We start from the raw sequence: 19,643 nt of genomic DNA, 5'->3' as shown, positions 1-19,643 counted from the left end.
GGTATTTAGCATCCAAAATGGAGCAGATCTCGAGTGTCTGTAACCTGTGTGAGTGGTAAGGTGCTAACAAGGCAAGTCTTGCGTGTCTCGCTCTCCTCACATCGCAGACATCACCCTTTTTTTGTTCCCCCTATATTAGCTCCAACCATTCAGATCGTGCATCACCATACAGGTTTCTGTGACAATCGCATCGCCCGATTTACGTCCAGAGGAGTTACACAGCTACGCGAATCTGCAGCGCAAGACATCGCAGCTTTCCAGTCCTAGATTTTGGTGAGTTATAGAATGTTGATGATGAGAGACAACTTGGCCACCAGCACAATGCAGGGAAGGGGTTACAATCTGATCATTTATTTACTATCATCCGAATTTGTATCTACTTTACCTGCCCCATCCCACCCTTTTCTCTAATCCCCCGAGCCGACAGTTTTCTTCTCTCAGAGATGTTTTAGTTTAGGGATGATCTGCCTTTGGGAAAACAAGACCGACCACTCTCACTGCTGCCACTGCATACCTGCGCTTGGACGGGGTCACACATCTGCCGAGTACATTGAAGAGTTCTCAGCTGTCGAAACGAGCTGCCAACCTCGCAAACAACAGAGGGTGAAAACAGGTGCCAAGAGCCGGTCATCCACTGCCTTAACTCAGCTTCATCGTCGTCGATGGGAGCTACGATCCCAGCACTTGATGGACCACGCCTAGCAACGGAACTCGTTCATCCTCATCAGCGAGGGGAGTCAGCGGCCATCCAGAACCGACAGCGCGGATCTGTGTCTCCTTCTGTCTGCCACGGAGTGTGGCGCGTGCTTGTTCGTCCACACGAGATGTGAACTTAGGACAACGGCGGCGTTCTACAGATCGAGTTACAGGTAAGTACCTCAGAGCCGTCAGTAAAGCATCTCAACTTATTTCAACGTACCAACCAATATAGATAGAAGAGCACATTGACGTGAATTTGAAGCATGCGTTTTAAAAGAAATGTGATAATAGAACAGAAGACAAAACGACGAAGAATAGGAAGACTAAGAATCGCAAAAGAACACTATATACAAAGATCATCAAATTTTACATGTTTATTTCTCCACGGCGTTTCTGTTCGACAATGAAAGAAAATGACAGCGTCATTGGCCAGTCAAATCAATCTTTTGAAATCAATTGTGGCCGAGGCCATCATTAGACTCATTGCACAACGTATCGTACAATGTGAAAATCACTTTGACCAAAATGGACTTGGAGTAAATGGCTGTACACCATAATATCTGCACGTCTTTACTCACAGATATATCGAAATAATTTTGTGCATGGTGATGTCTGTCGCTCTTCATTTTGCCAGTGACTCTTAAAACACTATATACTAATCAGGATTAATATAAGTTAGTCAAATGCTAGTCAGTGATTGGACAAACATGCTCTATTGTTTTTAAATGGTTCTCTCTATATTTATATACCGACTTCTTGCTAGATCGCTGATACGGCCTTGAGTGAGGTGGAACTGCTACGGACAACCGTGCCCGCGTTGGCTGAGACGACCGGATGGGAGGGTTCTGGTAATCTGCTGTCACGTCGGGACCGCTTTGCTATCAGCTCATCACCTGGGTTACGCAACCAGCCAACAATAATATGACTTCTACCAGCACACTATAGAGTTGTACGTGTGGCATACGTACCGCCAAGATCGTATCATATATCAACTACCTTCATTATAATTATCTTATGCGCAGTGATGCTTTTAGATGTTTGATTCATGCATGGACTTTCAAAATCGTTCATATTTTTATCTGCAAAGTTTCTCACGCATGATTGTACCAATCATCATTTCAGAAAAGGAAAAATAGCAAAACAGAAAAACAACTACGAGACCAGGCATAGTTGACTCCAGATAATGGGGATCCGCATTTGAATTTCTCGATAGAACACTTTAGAAAGCTATTTTGGACGTGATGTAGAGTGCAACAATACACTGCTGCAACGCTCCCGACAGCATATTATGATTTTTATAGGGGCGCCTAAAATAGGAGTAATTGAGCGCATATAGCGATACACTACAGTGCATGCGGGCGAGTATTACTATTTGAACATTGAACGTTATGATTTGTAAGTAAGAAGTTCTTACGGGTAGACTCTTACAACAGAATGTGTCCATATATGTGCACTGACTACTTACTAGTAAACTGTGTAGCATATCACTCAACGTAAAAGGTAACCACTAATTAATAAGCTTCTTCGAGTACTCAAAAATACGTGATGTAGGTTCACTTGCAGTCAGCACACTTTACATTAACATGTCTCAAACCTGACGTAGATGACTACCGCTTGTAATATTTCTTGCTTTCCTGAGAGGTATTGAACACATTCATTTTTTTTTTTAGTCTTGCATGCGCCCTACCAGTTTAAAAATGATAAGAAGCGGTGTGCAAGGGGTAACCCCCCCCCCCCCACACACACACACACACACACATACACACACACATACGCGCAACAACAAGACTGGCGCAAAACATGTGCGGGGCAGAATTGAACGTGCTAGTATCTTCTAGGAAAAGATGACACAGCTCTCTTCGGCTTCATGAGTAAACTAGTTTGTGATGTCATGTCTGTTACATGATTTTGTCGAGGGTTTTCAGCCATAAAGTAAAGTGAAATTGGTTCACAGTTTGAGTATTTAATAATGAATGTAATTCATCTTTTTTTTTTTTTTTTTTTTTTTTTTTTGGGGGGGGGGGGGGGGGGGAAAGAGTGTTTTGTTGGTGTTGTTTTTTTTTCCCCTAAACTGTTGGATTACGTTCAAGCCATCCGTTTTTCACATTACAACTGTAAACAAACTATAAGAGGGTATCTGTGTAAGATTAAAGAATGCCTTGATCAATCTGTTTTACATGACCTTAATTTCAATCCTTTATGTAGCACAACTGAACGTGTAGTTAGGTCTATTGATGTTTCAATGCGCTAAGCCATTTTATATTCCAATACTGTATAGGACCAGAAATAAAATGACTTTGCATTTATTCAAGCCACAATTATGAATATACACTGAATCAATATGAGTGGACGTTTTCTCACTTTTTTTTTTTCACACGATAGTGCATTTAATGCAAAACGGACATGCAAGAACATGGGAGAAAATGAAAATACAATTCAATCAAGATTGCATGTTAAGAATATACGTAAGACACAGGTTGGATTTCGTTGCTTTTTTCACATATCATCACACATGATGAAGCTATTCCTAAATGCATCTACTAACAAACAATCTCAGCTGCGTAGAGATATGGTAGAAGAAATAGTCAAGAGACAAGAAAGGCACCATTTTAAGCATTTGAAGATCATGCTGCTATGATATTTTGCACGGTGATATTACTATTTACCCCTTTTCCTTTTTTTTTTTTCCATATCAAGCTGTTCCGTGAATTAAAAAATAACTCTATCTGAAAAAGTGCATTGTTGCTACATCAAGGTCAGACGCGTTAAGCAGTTTCCTGTAATAGATGTCATCTATAATGTCTGCAAAGTATGAAAAGCAAAATAGACTACTATGTAAATGCTTGAATGGTATCGCCATGTCATATTTGTTTGTCCTAGTGAGTTAAATGAGAAATTTTTGCCCAAAGCTCTAAAAGCAAAACAATGCTGAAATTTGCAAAGTTGACGCCATTAATCTTATTAAAACCATAATTCAGGCGATGAAAGCAGCACACTTTCGTATCAAGGCACAATTTGAATGTCAAAATCTTGTAAAAATATGATACAATTTCAACATTCTATGACTGAAAAAAGAAAGAAAGTTGCAGAATTCATATATTAAGTAATGATTATTCTGTCTAATCAGCAAATCTAAACTCATATTGTGCGGGTGCAGTGCTTTTAAATGAGTAGATGATGTCGGCTAAATATGAGGGCATAGAATACACTGCAGTGAAAAGGAGAAAGGAATTCTTTTTGGTTAGAAGAGTAAACATAATATGGCACATTTTATGATTACAGGCAGCGAAGATTAAAGGCCCCAGAAAAAAAAAGTATTCAAAAGGCACAAATTTAAGAAACAACAATCACTTTTATCATATACAGCATGCATAATAAACAAGTAGTCATGTATGTGTAGGTTATAATGAGCTGTTAAGACTGCATTATCAGTATAAGTTGCATTCAATATAGAGTGTGCAGACCATGATTATTATCTGTACACACGATATGATAAAACACTCCTTATTAATCTCAAACCTGCATATTTACCGTAATCTGTAGATAATTATGTACAGTAGCACTTGTCAATATATATATATATATATATTTTTTAATGATCACATATACGTAATGATATGTAATGCGTGTCCTAGCATTTCTACCAGCTTAGTACTTGGCAATTAATACTGACGACCAATGTCCAAAGCAAGTAAGGATATATTATGTGCAATTTATGAGTTTGGAATGTAATAAACATGCGTTTAACAACTTAAATACGACACACTTTTCTTTTGTCTCATTGCAGTGTGCATTTTAGTTTATCTCAGCAGCAACACACACTGTGTACCTTACGTCCAATTAATAGGAGCAGTCCATAGATAACACTGTAAGCAACAGCAAATAGGATGGGTAGAGTGACTCCAAATGGTCTCATTCTCTTCATCAAGTATGCATTCCATTGGAGTGGCGCTTGATGCTAGAGTCTGTTTGTCTGTGAGTGTGTGTGTCTATGTGTGAATGGCTGCTCGCATTTATATGTTCATGCCTGTCTATTAGTGTATGTGGGTGTCTGTGTATGGTCATAGATAGTATTTCTGCACTATATCAGAGAAGAAAGCATCTAACCCAGCTTAGAAGTCCTTTCTACACTCAAAATTTTGGTAATATCTAGAAATATATGGAAAAAAAGACTATAAACACGTCTCAACAGGTACATCCATGAAGGACCGTGGGTTCAGTATTTCATCGCCGGCTCCTTTTCCAAAACAATAGATATCTGGTAATAAAACACTCTCTTTGAAACACAAGTACAATTTAATTGATGGTAATTCACAGGCCCTATCATTTTGAAAACAGTACTGCTCGGCAAGTGCGCTCAAGGAAAGACGTGTTAAATGGACGGATTCTAGTCAATACTTTCATGACAACAAGGTAGCAATAATGGAATTTTCAAGATACAAGCACTTCATGGAAAAGATTGTGCTTGCTGCATCAAATTCTGGTCATCATCTTCATATCAAATCACTGTATTCTGTGCACGCGACTTGGAGATGTTAACTTGATGTCATTCTAGCTGCCTTCTTGTCCTGCAACAAAATGCTATCTCCAAAACATCAAAAACATCTGGTCCCTCAGAAACACTGGATATAATTATGTTTAATAGCACAGCACTTGCATGGATCAATAATCTTTTCATTTTCAGTGGAGTGGTTAAAACATTGCATCTTCAGTCCTGTAGTCATGTTCTTCCTTCTGGATTTTGCTTGTTTTTGTTTGTTTTGTGTTTTTGCTTTTTTTTCCAGCATTCAAATTTACTTTTTTTTTCAGTGGCAGCAAGGTTCTGATAACTCACACATAGCTAGATGTCCTGATGCTTTTTAAAAGCTCACTTTCCACCAGGTGTAAAATGATATTCTGCAAGACAGTTGTGATGAGTCCATAACACGACCATCCTCCACGGTCTAATAAAAAGCACAGCAGTCAGACGCAATCAATCAACGTGTGAAGTTCGGCGGGATGTAAAATACTCCACCACTCTGAGCACTGAGGAGGAGGGAAAGACTCTCTCCCTCTTAGGAGGGTGGGAAGAGGATGGAGTAAGTGACGTAGAGGGGAAGACAGAGGCCCTCCAGGGTCAGGGCCTCGCTGCGGCACGTCTTGGGCCCCAGGCCGAAGCGCTTGCCCAGGATGCCCGTGTTGAAGGCGTAGTCCTGGCCCCGGATGCGGCACTGGGTGCGGATGGAGTAGAGGACCTCGCGGTCTTGCCGCATGGAGAACGTCTGCCGCTCGCAGATGCGGAAGGAGAGGGCGGGGTCTCGCGGCTTCAGGCGCTGGTGAGGGGAAAACAAGACAGAGGGGTGTGAAATTGCTTTTTAAGAAGCAATATCTTTTCATCTCAGGCTTTTGTCAAATCAAGTATGAAAAGCTGGGATTTAGAGTACACTAAAACATTTTCACACTGCTGGTCAGAATTAGCAAAACTTCACAATTTCATAGGTTTCCCAATATTTCTCCAATTCTGACGAAAATATCACTGGTGTAAATATAAAATGTTAATCTTTCTTTGTAGACCTACTTTTAAGTGGTCCAAAAGAGTCCTTAAAAACATTGGCAGGGGTTTGGTAACATTGGAAGGTATCACAAACACAGTTTAAGAGAAATTGGACACAAAGAATAGATCTATAGACATGTTGCTGGTTTGTTTTTTGTTTTTTGTTTTTTGGGGAGGGGGTATTTACCAAGGATGATGTATGTCAATTATCACTCATCTGAAAGGCATATGAAACATATGATAAATTAGGGCATTTGAACATTTTCTTATGCAACCATTACTTAACCCTTTTTTGCATGAATACATATTAGGCTATAATTAGGGGAAACCAACCAGATCTCCTGCACTGCCAGATATCCAGTATCACGACCCTGAACCTGTTACACATTCAACACTCGACTGCAAATGAAAATGAACCTACATTGTATGCCAAATGCATTTCCAATTGGCTTCAAGTCAAATTGGCTCCAGTTCAAATTGGGTTTGACTCTCATTTGATTTTAGGAGTTACATTTAATGATAATGTTTTGAGCAATATGGCCCTGCTTGGTTGACGTTTTGATGCTTCATACCTGGATGTAAAACTGGTAGTTGTTCTGCTTGCCAAGACGTTGTGCCTTGAGCTCAAAGTGGAAGCCATGTATGGAGATGACTTCACAGTGGTAGCGTGGTTCCTGCGACAAGAGAACAAAAGCAGATACAAGACAAATAAAAAACAAAGTCATTAATCTTGGTTAATTATGAACATATATTAGTGTACTCATAAAATTATATTCACACCTTTCTTGCCCTAAAGGCTCTCATTGTGGTCTTTGTCTAAGACAACAATCTCATCAATCCATGATCATTTTCCCACCAGCCTATACAGAAACACCAATATAAGACAGCAATGCAAGTACAACAACAACAAAACTTTTTCTCTGATTTGTAAAAGTGATAAGCTCCCTTTGTTAATTTTTGACACAGGGTCTTTAATGTCATTTTCTGGTCCGATTTAACGTAACACTTTACAAAAAAAAAAATAATAAAACTGATGAATTGCACTTTGAATATTGCAGCTATTATGGCAGCAGCTAGGCAACAACCAATCAGCTACAAACAGAGGATGTGTTGTTATGGCAAACAGAAACTTTGCAAATTATAGCACTGCATATCTTTTAATGCACCAGAATCCTAGTCCTGCGATTACTCTTTAGCACGTACACCCACCCAAACACACCTACACACCTGTTCAATGATGAAGCCAACTCTGACAGCATCCCTCTTAAAGTCCAGCATGAGGGACATGTCCCCGCCCCCTTGGAGGGCGTGGTAGTGGAGGGTGAGGGTCCGCAGGATCCACTGGTTGGGCACCACGTTCATCTGGAGCATGTCGTCAAGGTGGCGGGTGTCGGTGATGCCGCTCATCCGGAGGGACATGAAGAGGCCGGCGTACGGCTGGCCGAGCTCCTGCTCAATGAAGGCGCTGGTGCGCGACATGCTGCAAGGATGCCATAAAGTATGGAGAACATTTAATGTAGAGAGGGTACAACATAAGGATGTTGGGGGTATGGTTACTACAAATTCACACAATTTAAATATTTCATCTTTGTCTCTTCGCTAAGAATGTTCTCCATCTCTCCATACAACTTGATGCAGGATCAATTTTATCACCAAGAAAATCTCCAATTTGTGACTGACATAAATAATTTAGCCATGATTATCGCTACATTCTACATTCACATGACGCTATGTGTATAACTGAAGCTGTCCATGCCTCTGTTTCTCACACTCGGTACAAATTGCTAACATTATAAACTTCTTAAATATCTCCCATAATTGTCACAGTATTAGCACCTGCTTTTCTGACAAAACAAACACAAAAATGAAAAATAGACCAATATCATACAGTCAAAAATGTTTTAAGAGCCACAGCTGTAAACACTTTCACTCAAACAGCAACACATCCAGCCAGTATGAATGAACTTTTCTCTTTGTTATATCTGGGACCCGTTTTATCAAAATATAATATCCATTTTAGATTTCCTTACCACACAGGCTGCCATAGACTTATGATTGAAATCAACCATAAAATCAATTATAACTCTTCATAAAACAGGGCCCTGTTCTTTCCTGGAAAGACCTTGGCAGACAGGACTGACGGTCAATGAAGATTGATGTCATTAAAAATTTGTGCACGAATTTCATGTATAACTGCGGATAATATTATCACACAATATAACCAAATGGCGATTACCTTCTCCACATTTATCAAGTCAAAATTGTCAAACCCTTTCTGTCTTTTTGATTTTGTTTTTGTTGTAAGTTATCATTACTTGCTCCAATATCATAGATAAAACTGGATAAAACTCCAGCAAGTGATGCCTGTGGAACACTCTTCTTGGACATCAAGTACCAAATAAAACCTTATTTATCGATGATTATCATACATACAACATGTAACCAGATGTGACTAGAATTTTTGTTTTGTTTTTCTTTTTTAGCTCTCTAAAAGTTAGACAACTTGTTTGATCTGTATCATTGCAGACCAAGTGAAAAGGAAGAAACTAGCCCATCTCATCTCCCCCCCCACTCTCTTCATAGAAATATTCTTCTTTGTCTAATTCTCACCTGTTGAAGAATGTAACGATGGTGCTGTGTGACGGCATGAGTTGGAGATGTGGGTTCTGTTGCAGGAAGATCCAATAACAGAGCATCTTGTACACACAGTACTCATTGAAGGTGAAAAACCTGCAAGGGTTCAAAACACAGAGAAATACTTTCATCATTTACTGAAAAACATCCCCCTGTACAGAAGAAAACTTTAATGTACCACTGCTGTCTTATGCAAGTTTGATCTCTTCTTTTGTTATGAGTGACATATTCCTGTTTGGCACAGGCCTCTTTCAAATGAAATATATATCTGGACTCGATATTAGCTATGGCCTGGTGGCCTGAGCAATTCGTCTTATGGTGGCCCGAGCGGGCATGTGAAATTCAAAATGGATTGTTATTTCTGTTTATTTCTGGCCAATATCTTTTTTTGGGCCACAAAACAAAAAGTTACTGTCCAGCCCTATATATGTATGTAAATGATTAGATTCATATCATTATTTTGGCAAAGACAGGAACATTTAAGATAAATCTATTCATTCAGCATTGCTTCTTAGTGTGCATTCAGTGACTGAACTTGAATCTATGCGCGTGAAAACACAGACAACTATATCTGTTCTTGTCAGTCATATCTCTACCGACCAAACACTGACCGCCTGTAAAGAGATGGGTAGGGATGCCATGATCCCTTAGATCCTATTGAAAAGCAACTTGAACGCGACCCCTTACCTGCTTGATTTGATGATCTTTTGCAAGAGCTCTATGGGTAGCTGCCTCAGCTGGATTTGGACCGACAGCTAGGGTGGAAAAAAAAAAAGAGGGAGGGTACACATTACTTGATGAACACACAAGGAGGCATTACCTACATGAGAAGGAAAGCTAGTAATCATTACTACTATACAGTACACTCTTGTTATAATGAACACAGTTAAAGGATATTCTTGTTACAAGAAAGTAAAAATCAGGTTCCAAAACTTATCATCTCTGCATCTTCATATCATACTGTATTTGTTTGGCAATAACAGAATTTCAATCAAACAATAACTGCCAGTCCAGAGGACTTTGTTATAACAGGAGTCACCAGCATTCCCATCTTTCCTTTATACATCTTCATTACATGTACATAATGCTGTATTTTGATTTCATATTTTTTCTGTATCAATGCACTTAGAAATGTCGGTATTAAGCGTTATATAAGTGTTATTTATTATCATCATCATAATTAACTCTCTTAACTCTCACAATTTCTTTATTCTTGACACATTTTCATAATTGCTATCATTTGTACGTCATGCCATGTCTTTGTGTCTTAGCATCTACTAATCAAAAGAAAGAAGTGCAGCCTGACTTGGAGGGGCTAATGATTATACTTGCCTGGGGTATGAGGTTCAGCTCCAACCAGCGTTCACAAGCGTTCACCACTTGACCAATTTTGTACTGCATGGGAAGGACATGAAGTATGTGGTTATAAGTTAAACTGAATACTCAAGTGTGACATGTTCCTGCTGCCAGCGTTTCATGAATAAACATGATTCAAGCAAGCCATTAGTTGCAGGGGACACTTGAAAATACTGTAAAAAACAATATATTTGCAGCATGAAATTTTCGCGAATTGAGGCCGACAGCCGTTTTCATGGCATGAAATTTTCGCAAATTGCCTCTGGAATTCAATGCATGTAGTGTAGGTGAGAATTTTCGTGTAGATTTTAATTTTACGAATCTTGGCTCTCGTGAAATTTGCGAAATTAAAATGCACGCGAACATTCCTCATTTTACAGCAGCATCCCCAACCCCCCCCCCCAAAAAAAAAAAATATGCGCAGTTTCAACTATTAGAATATTCTGATGAGATTTGTGTTCCTTGCCAATTTACCGAGGACACTATAAGAGCTACATAGATTCAGTTCTATAATTTCAATTATATGGTCAGTTCTATCTTCTCAAATTGTTTATACACAAAACAATTCATTAGCTATGTCCATTCAACTGTTTCTTGCTATAGTCACCTGAAATATTACAACATCAATGATCAACATTGTCAGCTCAATGTTATGACACATACTATGCACACACGCAATAAATGCTGGTTTGTACTTGCTGCTGCATTTATGATTAGTCCTATCCCTACAGCACTGCTTTGAGTATTTGTGGTTATCACAAGACCTTGCACAAAATATCCTGGACTATTTGTAACATTTTATATCTGTTTATGAAATTCAACATTTTGGGAAGCATCTGTTGATTACTTCTACAACATTAGTATGACACAATTTTCCGCATTCTGTGAGGTGTCCTGTTAACATGTATAACTGGCCTTGTACAATCAGCGCATACAATGGGGGGGGGGGGGGGGGGGTTGGAACACATGTCTTCAAGATGAAGAGTATATCCGACTTACCTTGAGGGCAGCCTGATGATATCTGCACACTGTACTGGCTTGGATGTCGTCCATCATGATATCAGCACATCTGAACAAAAAAAAAAAAAAAAAAGAGCGCGATAAACGACTGTGGTCATTAAACTTCTGAACTCCATTTTCCTTCTTCGTAATAAAACTTACTGTGTCTGCATAACTTATCTCTTCCAATTTATGCCAAGAAAGAAATATTTTGTATAGAGTGAAGAACATTCAAAATTTTCAAGATATCAAATGTAGTGGTCACTATCACTTAGGATTAACAAGTAGTGTAACAATACATATTCAGAAAAGTAAGACCCACATATATACTTCTAACAATACATATTCAGAAAAGTAAGACCCACATATATACTTCCAACATTAACATCTTTGTATGCAATTTCCTTCATACTCAACTCCTCATGGCAAAGAAATAGTTAATCTTATTACTGGTACACTGGTATAATGTATGACAGTTTCTGGGAAAGACTTGCAAAGTGAATTGGCAGCAGAACAATAATCTGTAATTTTTGAAGTAAGTTTGAATCCAAGGAGACTACTCATGATGATAGAGGAGCTGGTTGCAACCACCTACCTTCTCTCCAGCTCTGAGAATCCCAGGGCGTGGGCAGAGGCCAGTACTCCCACTACATCAATCCTCTCGGGATCCACCCCCTCGTGGTACAGGTTGCCCAGGGCTATGGCAAAGGCTGGAGAAATTCACATAGCAGAGAAGTAACACAATGGATAAATCCTCCATTAAGCAGTCAAAACAAAGATAGAACCATTTATTTTCACCCACCGAGATTCTACATTTATATTAAGACGCAACTATATATTCATAATGCAGAGATAGCATGTATACCAGGCACTACTCTATTATGCCATATATTTTGCAGGGTTTTTATTTTTGCAAATTCTCAAGTTGGGTGCCATTCGCGAATTCAAGTATATGCAAAAATATTAACCCTGATCTTGACATGAATGTGACGTCAACGTGCACGTGTCCATGTACTGATATGCACTACACAGTTCATGAACAAGATGTGTGATAATATTGTACTCCATGATGGTGAATTAACCACTTACGATTAGGATCTTATCTAATAACTATGCTATGAAGACAGAAAGCAAGATAAGTTATTATGGCCATTCTGCAAAATATCACATATATCCTTATTTTTGCATTGGATTGAGCACAGACATTTGATTAAGCCATGGTTTAAATGTGTTTTTTTCTTTTGGGTGGTCTTTACAACTGTCACAAATATCTGTGAGTTCAGTGAAAAACTGAGTACTTGCAAATCAAGTATAGAACATCACATCTTGAAAACAGATTACAGCACATATTGTTGCTGGGGCGACAAGACCTCGTATTTACAATATGTCAAATGTTCAGGAGAGCAAAAAAACATGGCAGCCAAAACACTTTAATACTAAATGGGATAGCCTTTCCTTTGACATGCTGTGGTGACTTCATTTTGGGGGTAAGACAGCTGGGATTTAGACAGGACATCACTCAAGTGATTATCTCACCGTTAATCTGAAAAAGTAATTTTCACCAAAATTGTAGATACAAGGTCTTGTCACCCAAGCGATGATAATAGGGTAACTTCAACACTGTAAACAATCCTACTGTTATTCATTTTTAATAGATAATTAATTGTAGTGTCAGAAGTGATAATTAGCGCTAATTCTGAGCCCAAAAATTTGCCACTCTTTTGTTGACCCTTACTTTCTTTGGTCACCATGGCATCTTTGACCTTGAGTTTGAGCTTGACCATGTTGCTGGTGCGGGCAGCCACGATGTGGGACGGGTGACTGATGTCCCTCCTCCTGGCCTGCTGAAAGCTCTCCTGGGATGCTGTCTGTACACTCAGCTGCCGACTGATCTTCTGGTACTCGGGACTACAGAGCAAAGAGAAAAAAAAAAGCAAAATTGGGTTTAAAACGCAGTGCTGAGGGAGAAACTTGACTATATGTTATGTGTAATGCAAAGTTTTCCAGAGAGACCAAAACCCAAAGAAAATAAATCTCATAATCACATGAAAGAGAAACGGCTTAAGCCACCATCTACTGAAAAACATACATTCATTTTGGGAAAAGAGTCTCACACTACATGTTTTCCAGTGTCGTGTCGAAATGCCAAGAGGATCACAGGGCAGTATCATAAATTGGGTAAAAACTCCGTACTGAGATAGGAATATTGCTGAAATATGCTGGGGGCATTTTAAAGCGTTCTGTCAGATATATTTTTTTGGTTTACAAATTGTTACATGCTTCTGAAATCCTTGCATCTGATTGGCTGAGAGGAAATTGTCTGACGAATTTGTCCGACAAAATGCTTCATGAAATGCCCCCCCCCCCCCCCCCCCCCCCCCCCCCGTTGTGTGCTTTGAATTTTGATTCTTTCAATGAACTGAAAAAGATATCATGATGCTGTTCAAAGCATTCCTTCAGTGTACTGGGGGAAAAAAAGCACATCACAAATAATATCAAACATTATGATGGCGAAAAAACAAATTGTGCTCTTGCAGTCAGCTTTTCATGACAGCAAAAAACCTGTATGCCCTACTTGAGATATACACCTTTAATTATGTTCATTTTCTTCTGACTTTAAAGTCACCAATAAAGTCACAAACTGACCAGTGCTTTCATGGCAGATGTCGAAAATAAAAAGTGTTGATGTCTGCATATCAAATTGAGTAGTATAAATTACAAGGGGAAAATTATGCTGGTATACACAGGAAACCCGATAGACTCTAGAACGCAAGCAGAAAAATGGTCACATCTGTAAAAGCATTTCACTGGATATGCACTGCAGGTACTGTTGAGCTGATCATCTACGGACAGTTTGATGAGAAATTCTGCCATTCATTTGGATTCTGGGGGTGAGCTTATCTTGGTGCATGGATTGTGCTTAGCATGGCTACAACGCAAATACAGCCAAACCTGTCTTACATGTAACAGTGGTCACTTGTTTATAGTGGCCCCTTCTCTCATGCAACCACTTCAATATCCCTCAAAGAAAATTTGTCTGGTTAAGGTCGTTCATGTAGCTGCCACCTAATATATCCCCCATGGACAATATGACACCATGAACAGCAATTACCACAAATATGACAAGCAACCACAGATAAAGTTCCTTCTATCAGCATACAATTTAGTTGCTTAAATTATCTTTCTCTCAAAATCTAATCTCATATCAAAGCCTTTAAATCTCATTTCAGATAAAGTAAATTGTAATGGAAAACATGCTTATCGTAACTGGGGTGACAAGAGCTTGTGTCTCAGATTTTGGTGAAAATCACTTTTTTTGATTAATTGTCAGACAATCAGTTAGGTCTAAATCCTAGCTGTCTTACCCCCCTCCCCCCCCCCCAAAAAAAAAAAAAAAAACCACAATGGCATGTCAAATAAAAGGCGGTTCCATTTTAGTGCTTTTACTCCCATATTCTTTCACTCTCCTGAACATTTGACATGTTTGAGATAAAAGGTTTTGTCACCCCAAAAACATGATGCCACATAGGTGCAATCAATGGAATCATTAAATCTAAAGGTGATCAACAAGCAGTATGCAACCCAGACTCTTGCAGAGTGACATTGTACCTGTAGAAGTTGCTTTTGCTGATGTACTGGTCTACGGTGGCCGCCATGGGATCCCGGTAGTATAGCTCCTCCTGGGGCTTGTTCTCCGCCTTCTGCAGGAGCTGGGTCAGGGTGGAGGCCTTGCGGATGTAGGGCCGGTGGAGCTCCCAGTTAGTCTCCAGGCACTGTAACAGGATGTCTGGAGTATGGGTAGGAAAGTTGGGGGTGGGGGGCATGGAGTTAAGTTCAGGAAGTAGAATCCAGGGGGTGTGTTCATTAAACATGGCAGCCATTTCTAGGTAAACTGTTCTACAGCTAATGGTGGTTCCTCACTAAAAATTCTCATTCAGTTTTAATGAGTTCACACACAACTTGCTTCCAAATGCAAACTTGATACTACAACAGAGGTAATTTCTCTTGTTAGATTGAACTCTAAACTGATTGCTGTATACTTGTTAAAACACATCTACGGCTATGCATGATTACAGAGGACCTATTTTTGTGTCTGTTGTCCTTAGGAGGATATGAAGAGTGACTTGAAGTGTGTTTTCCAATTCGCCAGAACTGAGTGTGTGTGTTATGATCTTTCTTCATCAAAGAAAGGTTGAGATTGTCTCAGTTTTAGATTTTTTTTTTTTTATGGCAGTTCAGACATTATTTTCACCATCACCTATATTCATTTGAATATAACAGTCTTGAATTAATTTCTTCTGTGCTGTTCCACTTTTTTTTTCTTTTTTATCCATCTTGTCAAATGCTTTCCAACGTTTAATATACATACACATACTAGGACAAGGGATGGTAAGATTGCAGTTATTGCATTACCAAACACTGTAAACAAGTTAAACAACTTACCAGGGCCAACTAAGCTATGGACAGGAGCAGAGTGGTAGTGGAAGATGTCCACTGGGGTCGGTGACCTCGCTGAAAGAGGACGGAACTTCTCAATGGGTGCTGGGGCTCTGTGGATGAAGGTAAAAGAAGGAAACTGAATCTTCACCGTGTATTCTTCCAATGATGGAGATAACCTTATTGGTTTCCCTTCTCACACTGATTCGGAAATTTGCAATTGCAAGGGGGTGTTTATTTGAAATCTCTCTATTCTCTTTGCTCTCTTTACTTACAAATTATCTTTGCTATATCATGCTCTCTTTCTTTCCCTGAAAACATGCATTTATCTAGGAAAAATTGCTAAAAATTGATAGCCCCATGTGACATCACTATTTCATTGTTTACATGATTCACAATCTGAAATGTGCAACAACATCATTCAATAATGATAAGTGACCATCATAATTTACTCAAAATCAAGCTATATCACAGGAACTGACTGTCGCATATCATTTCAGTTTTATCATTTATTGCGATATAGGAATGAGGGTGATGATATCTTAAAATGCTCGATATATACAATGTTTGAAGAAAGGTCACACTGTCATCAAAACAACCAATGTGCACATTTCTTAGCTAAGAAAACAAAAATGATTGGGAAATGTGCTCATTCCCTATTAACAGTAAACATATGGCTATCTTTGCAACGGCGACTAAGCAATGAAGAAGAAGAACAAAACTCTGAATGCTCGGTGAGCGTTGCCCCTTCCATAATGTCCCACCAACACTCACTCTGCTGTCCTGACTTCGGGAGCGGTGGCCGGTGGCTTCGGGCTCGGAAGCCTCTGGTTGTAGTCGCTTTCCCTGCTGGACGAGCTGAGCTGCGGGGCAGTCTTAGGTTTCTCGTGCTCCTCCCCGTAGAAGAACTTGTATGGCTTCTCCAGATCCTTGTTTACTGAGGTGGCTGGGTTATCGGCTGAAACACACAAGACAACACAATCACATCTTAATAATAATCTAGTCAACCTTCCTTTATAAAAAAAAAAAGAAGCAAACGGAACAGTTTGGGTGGAACATATACATGTATATTACCATTACTTTGAGGTACAATTTACAGAATTTCAAACAGTGGATATACATCAAAAAGAGAAAAAAGAAACAGAAACAACCCTAGATTTAGACTGGTAAGTCAGAAAAATAAATATCATCATGCTTTGCCTCTAAGAAATCTAAAAGATTGTAAATGATTGCATTATGATTATCTGTCTAGGATATTTTTTTTTCTTTTATTGTGAGAACAGTCTTTAGAAGCTTTTGAATGCTTGCAGGCATTTGATTCTTTCCATTCCGTTTAATTCAATTTGATTTTACTGTCCATGTCTGGAAATTTGTTTTGTTTGCATGCACACATTATATTTGAACATATTCTACGCATGTACCAGTATACACAGAATAAAATGAATTAATTCAAGACATAGGCACAGCATAGATTCATCGGATTGCAAGGCAGCGGTGGATCCATGCAGGAATTCTGTAAAGGGGGGGGGGGGAGGGGCGCAAAGCAGTGTATATTTCTGGTGCCACTTCCAGCTTTAATCAGCTGACAAATTAAGCAAAAAAACCATACAAACAAAAAAAGCCTTAACAGGTACTCTCTTTTACCACTTCTGGGGTTAATCAGCTGACAAGCAAAAAAAAAAAAAAAAAAAACAACAACAACAACAACAACAAAAAGGCTTGAGCGCAATTTCCTGGTGCCACTACAATTGGCTGACAAAGATCATCGTGCAACTTTATGCATACTTTTCTTTTTTTTAAGAAAAATGTAAAGGGGGGTGCAAACCCGGTGGGTCCCTTTAATCTTTTTTTCATGACTTACTGAACCTATCCCCCCCCCCCCCTCCATCCCCTAGATGAATTGCATTGAAGTGTCTATCACTGACCTGTCATGATGGCCACTGTGCTCTTGTTGTAAGGCTCGTTGATGGACTTGATGGCTTGAGATGTACCTAGCAGGTCTCCGCCCAGGGACTCCGGAAGGCGCCACCTGTTGGTGCCGCCGACCTGTTTGCGGACTCTATAGCGCGGCGACTCTGGGTGCTGGAGGGGGTAAATCGAAAAGAGATTGATGATGACATCTAGATATTAGTGGGGAAAATATTGATTTCAGTACTTACCAGGTAATATATGATTGTAAAAAGTTATGTAATTAATATAGAACTATGGCAAAGATAAAAAATGACTAGGTGGTTAACTGGAAGGAATTACATCCTTTCAGCTCTACTCTGCTGTATATGTAGACAGCTCATGCTACTACAATCACCTGTATTTCAGCTTAAAAGAGATTATATTTTAGACAAGCTGTGTTAACAAATATTAATGATGAATTAAACTGTGAAAAAAAAGAATTGAAGATGCGTCTCATTCAAAAAATGTTAAACAATGAAATATTTGCTGAAGTAAAAAAAAATAGTGTTCTCAAAACTTATCCAAAAAAAAATAGCATTGAGGAACCAGAAGGGAGTTTGTATCCGGTCAAAATATAACCCATTTATAATAAGTTGATGCATTGGATATGTTCAGTCGAAATTTCATGACGAAACATGTTTAGATTCTTAAACACAAACTTACCCTTGGGGGTTGTCTGCCATCAATAATGACACCCTTCAGCGCTGTGTATGGAGCTTTCTGTAGGGCTCTACAAGAGAGAAATGATTTCATATGAGACTTAATTGCATTCATACTTCAGTATACAGTAGCTCTCGATTATACAGAAGAAGACAATGATACAGATACAAATATTCTCAATAGATCAACATACACTGGTATCTACACAAATGTTAATTGCCATGTTGGGAGCATGCAAAACACTCAACCACTCTGATCTTATGGTGCCCTACGATACACAACCTGCAATATACACCTGTAGACCTGAATCAGATCTAAGTCTACATTCCATCAATGTTGAATAGGAATGTTGTGTCACACAACACAGTACCGATCCTGCTCATCTGTCTTGTGTCACACTCACACAGTTTCTGATGTTTAATAATGATAATGTCTGGTGTTTAAAAAATAATTGCATGTACAGTGTCACTCGAATTTTTGTTTACCCATCAATCATCATCACCATCAATCTTAATGAAAACCTTTTTTTTTGGGGGGGGGGGGGGGGAGGGGGTGGGCAGGTGGTGGTGGTGGTGGTGTGAGAATACCCACCGACCAACATCAAACAAATACTTACAAGCTGTAGGAGAGAGCTACAGGGTTGTACTTCGGGGGAGTCGTCGGCAAGTAGGGCAGGACTAGTCTACCCGAGGCATGAGACGTGCCGGAAGACAAATTCCGAAGCAGGGTCGTTTCTGCCATGACTGTGGTGTCGCGTCTCGATCGAGAGTCAAAGTCTCAACAAAGTTGGTAAATAAGGGATCCGAATGCGTTGTAGACTCTACACTGTAAATGCAGGTTACATAGGGTAATTATTGAATGTCATCTCGATATCCCTGGTGCCTCTCACTTTAGAGTTGAAAATCTAGTTGTGGTCTATAGACAAGTCTCCTGTGCTTCAGGTCCAAGATAAACCATCCTCCATTCAATCTATCAGCACGGCAGTAGACTCCATTCCATGGCATATAGATTTTATCAGCTCAGACACGACACCTGTTTCGTAGTGTTTGTAGGCAGTAGCTATGCCTCGGGCAGCGCGCCTGCAGAAGCCTTCCCTTGTGTTCGGAAAATGTTCCTCTTCGAAGCGAAAATTGTGACGAGGGGGTTTGAACCATAAGCTTAATCCCAAATGAAGTATCCAAAAACATATGTTAAGTACGGGATCCGCAGCTGAGCTCATTCAAGTTTAGTAAACAATGATGGCCAGTGGTCGCATTGAAAACCGTGTACACGTGAAAAGTGTGTTGATCTGTTGCGCGACCGTACCCACCCGCTACACACGTAGTTCACTCATCCACACATGAATGGTTCCTCGATCCCACGTACACACATTACA

At 39.5% G+C, this 19,643-nt stretch overlaps 1 protein-coding gene across 1 annotated transcript; it reads right to left on the bottom strand.

The window, feature by feature from the left end:
• Positions 1-5,753: 5,753 nt before the first annotated feature.
• LOC139739798 (BTB/POZ domain-containing protein 16-like) lies at positions 5,754-19,009 on the bottom strand. The gene is made up of 15 exons (XM_071650392.1): positions 18,885-19,009; positions 18,272-18,338; positions 17,584-17,740; positions 16,433-16,616; positions 15,665-15,771; positions 14,831-15,008; positions 12,957-13,129; positions 11,817-11,931; positions 11,222-11,291; positions 10,199-10,261; positions 9,554-9,621; positions 8,843-8,962; positions 7,460-7,712; positions 6,805-6,906; positions 5,754-6,011 (listed from the first exon to the last, which is right to left on the bottom strand). The coding sequence occupies exons 1-15, from the start codon at positions 19,007-19,009 to the stop codon at positions 5,754-5,756; spliced, it is 2,040 nt and encodes a 679-aa protein (XP_071506493.1).
• Positions 19,010-19,643: the final 634 nt, after the last annotated feature.

The sequence above is a fragment of the Diadema antillarum genome, unplaced genomic scaffold (genome assembly GCF_040938485.1).
Source record: "Diadema antillarum isolate AM-2024a unplaced genomic scaffold, OU_Dant_1.0 seq00000819_RagTag, whole genome shotgun sequence".
In the NCBI taxonomy this organism is placed as follows: domain Eukaryota; kingdom Metazoa; phylum Echinodermata; class Echinoidea; order Diadematoida; family Diadematidae; genus Diadema; species Diadema antillarum.
This window is presented reverse-complemented; position numbering and strand designations above follow the sequence as displayed.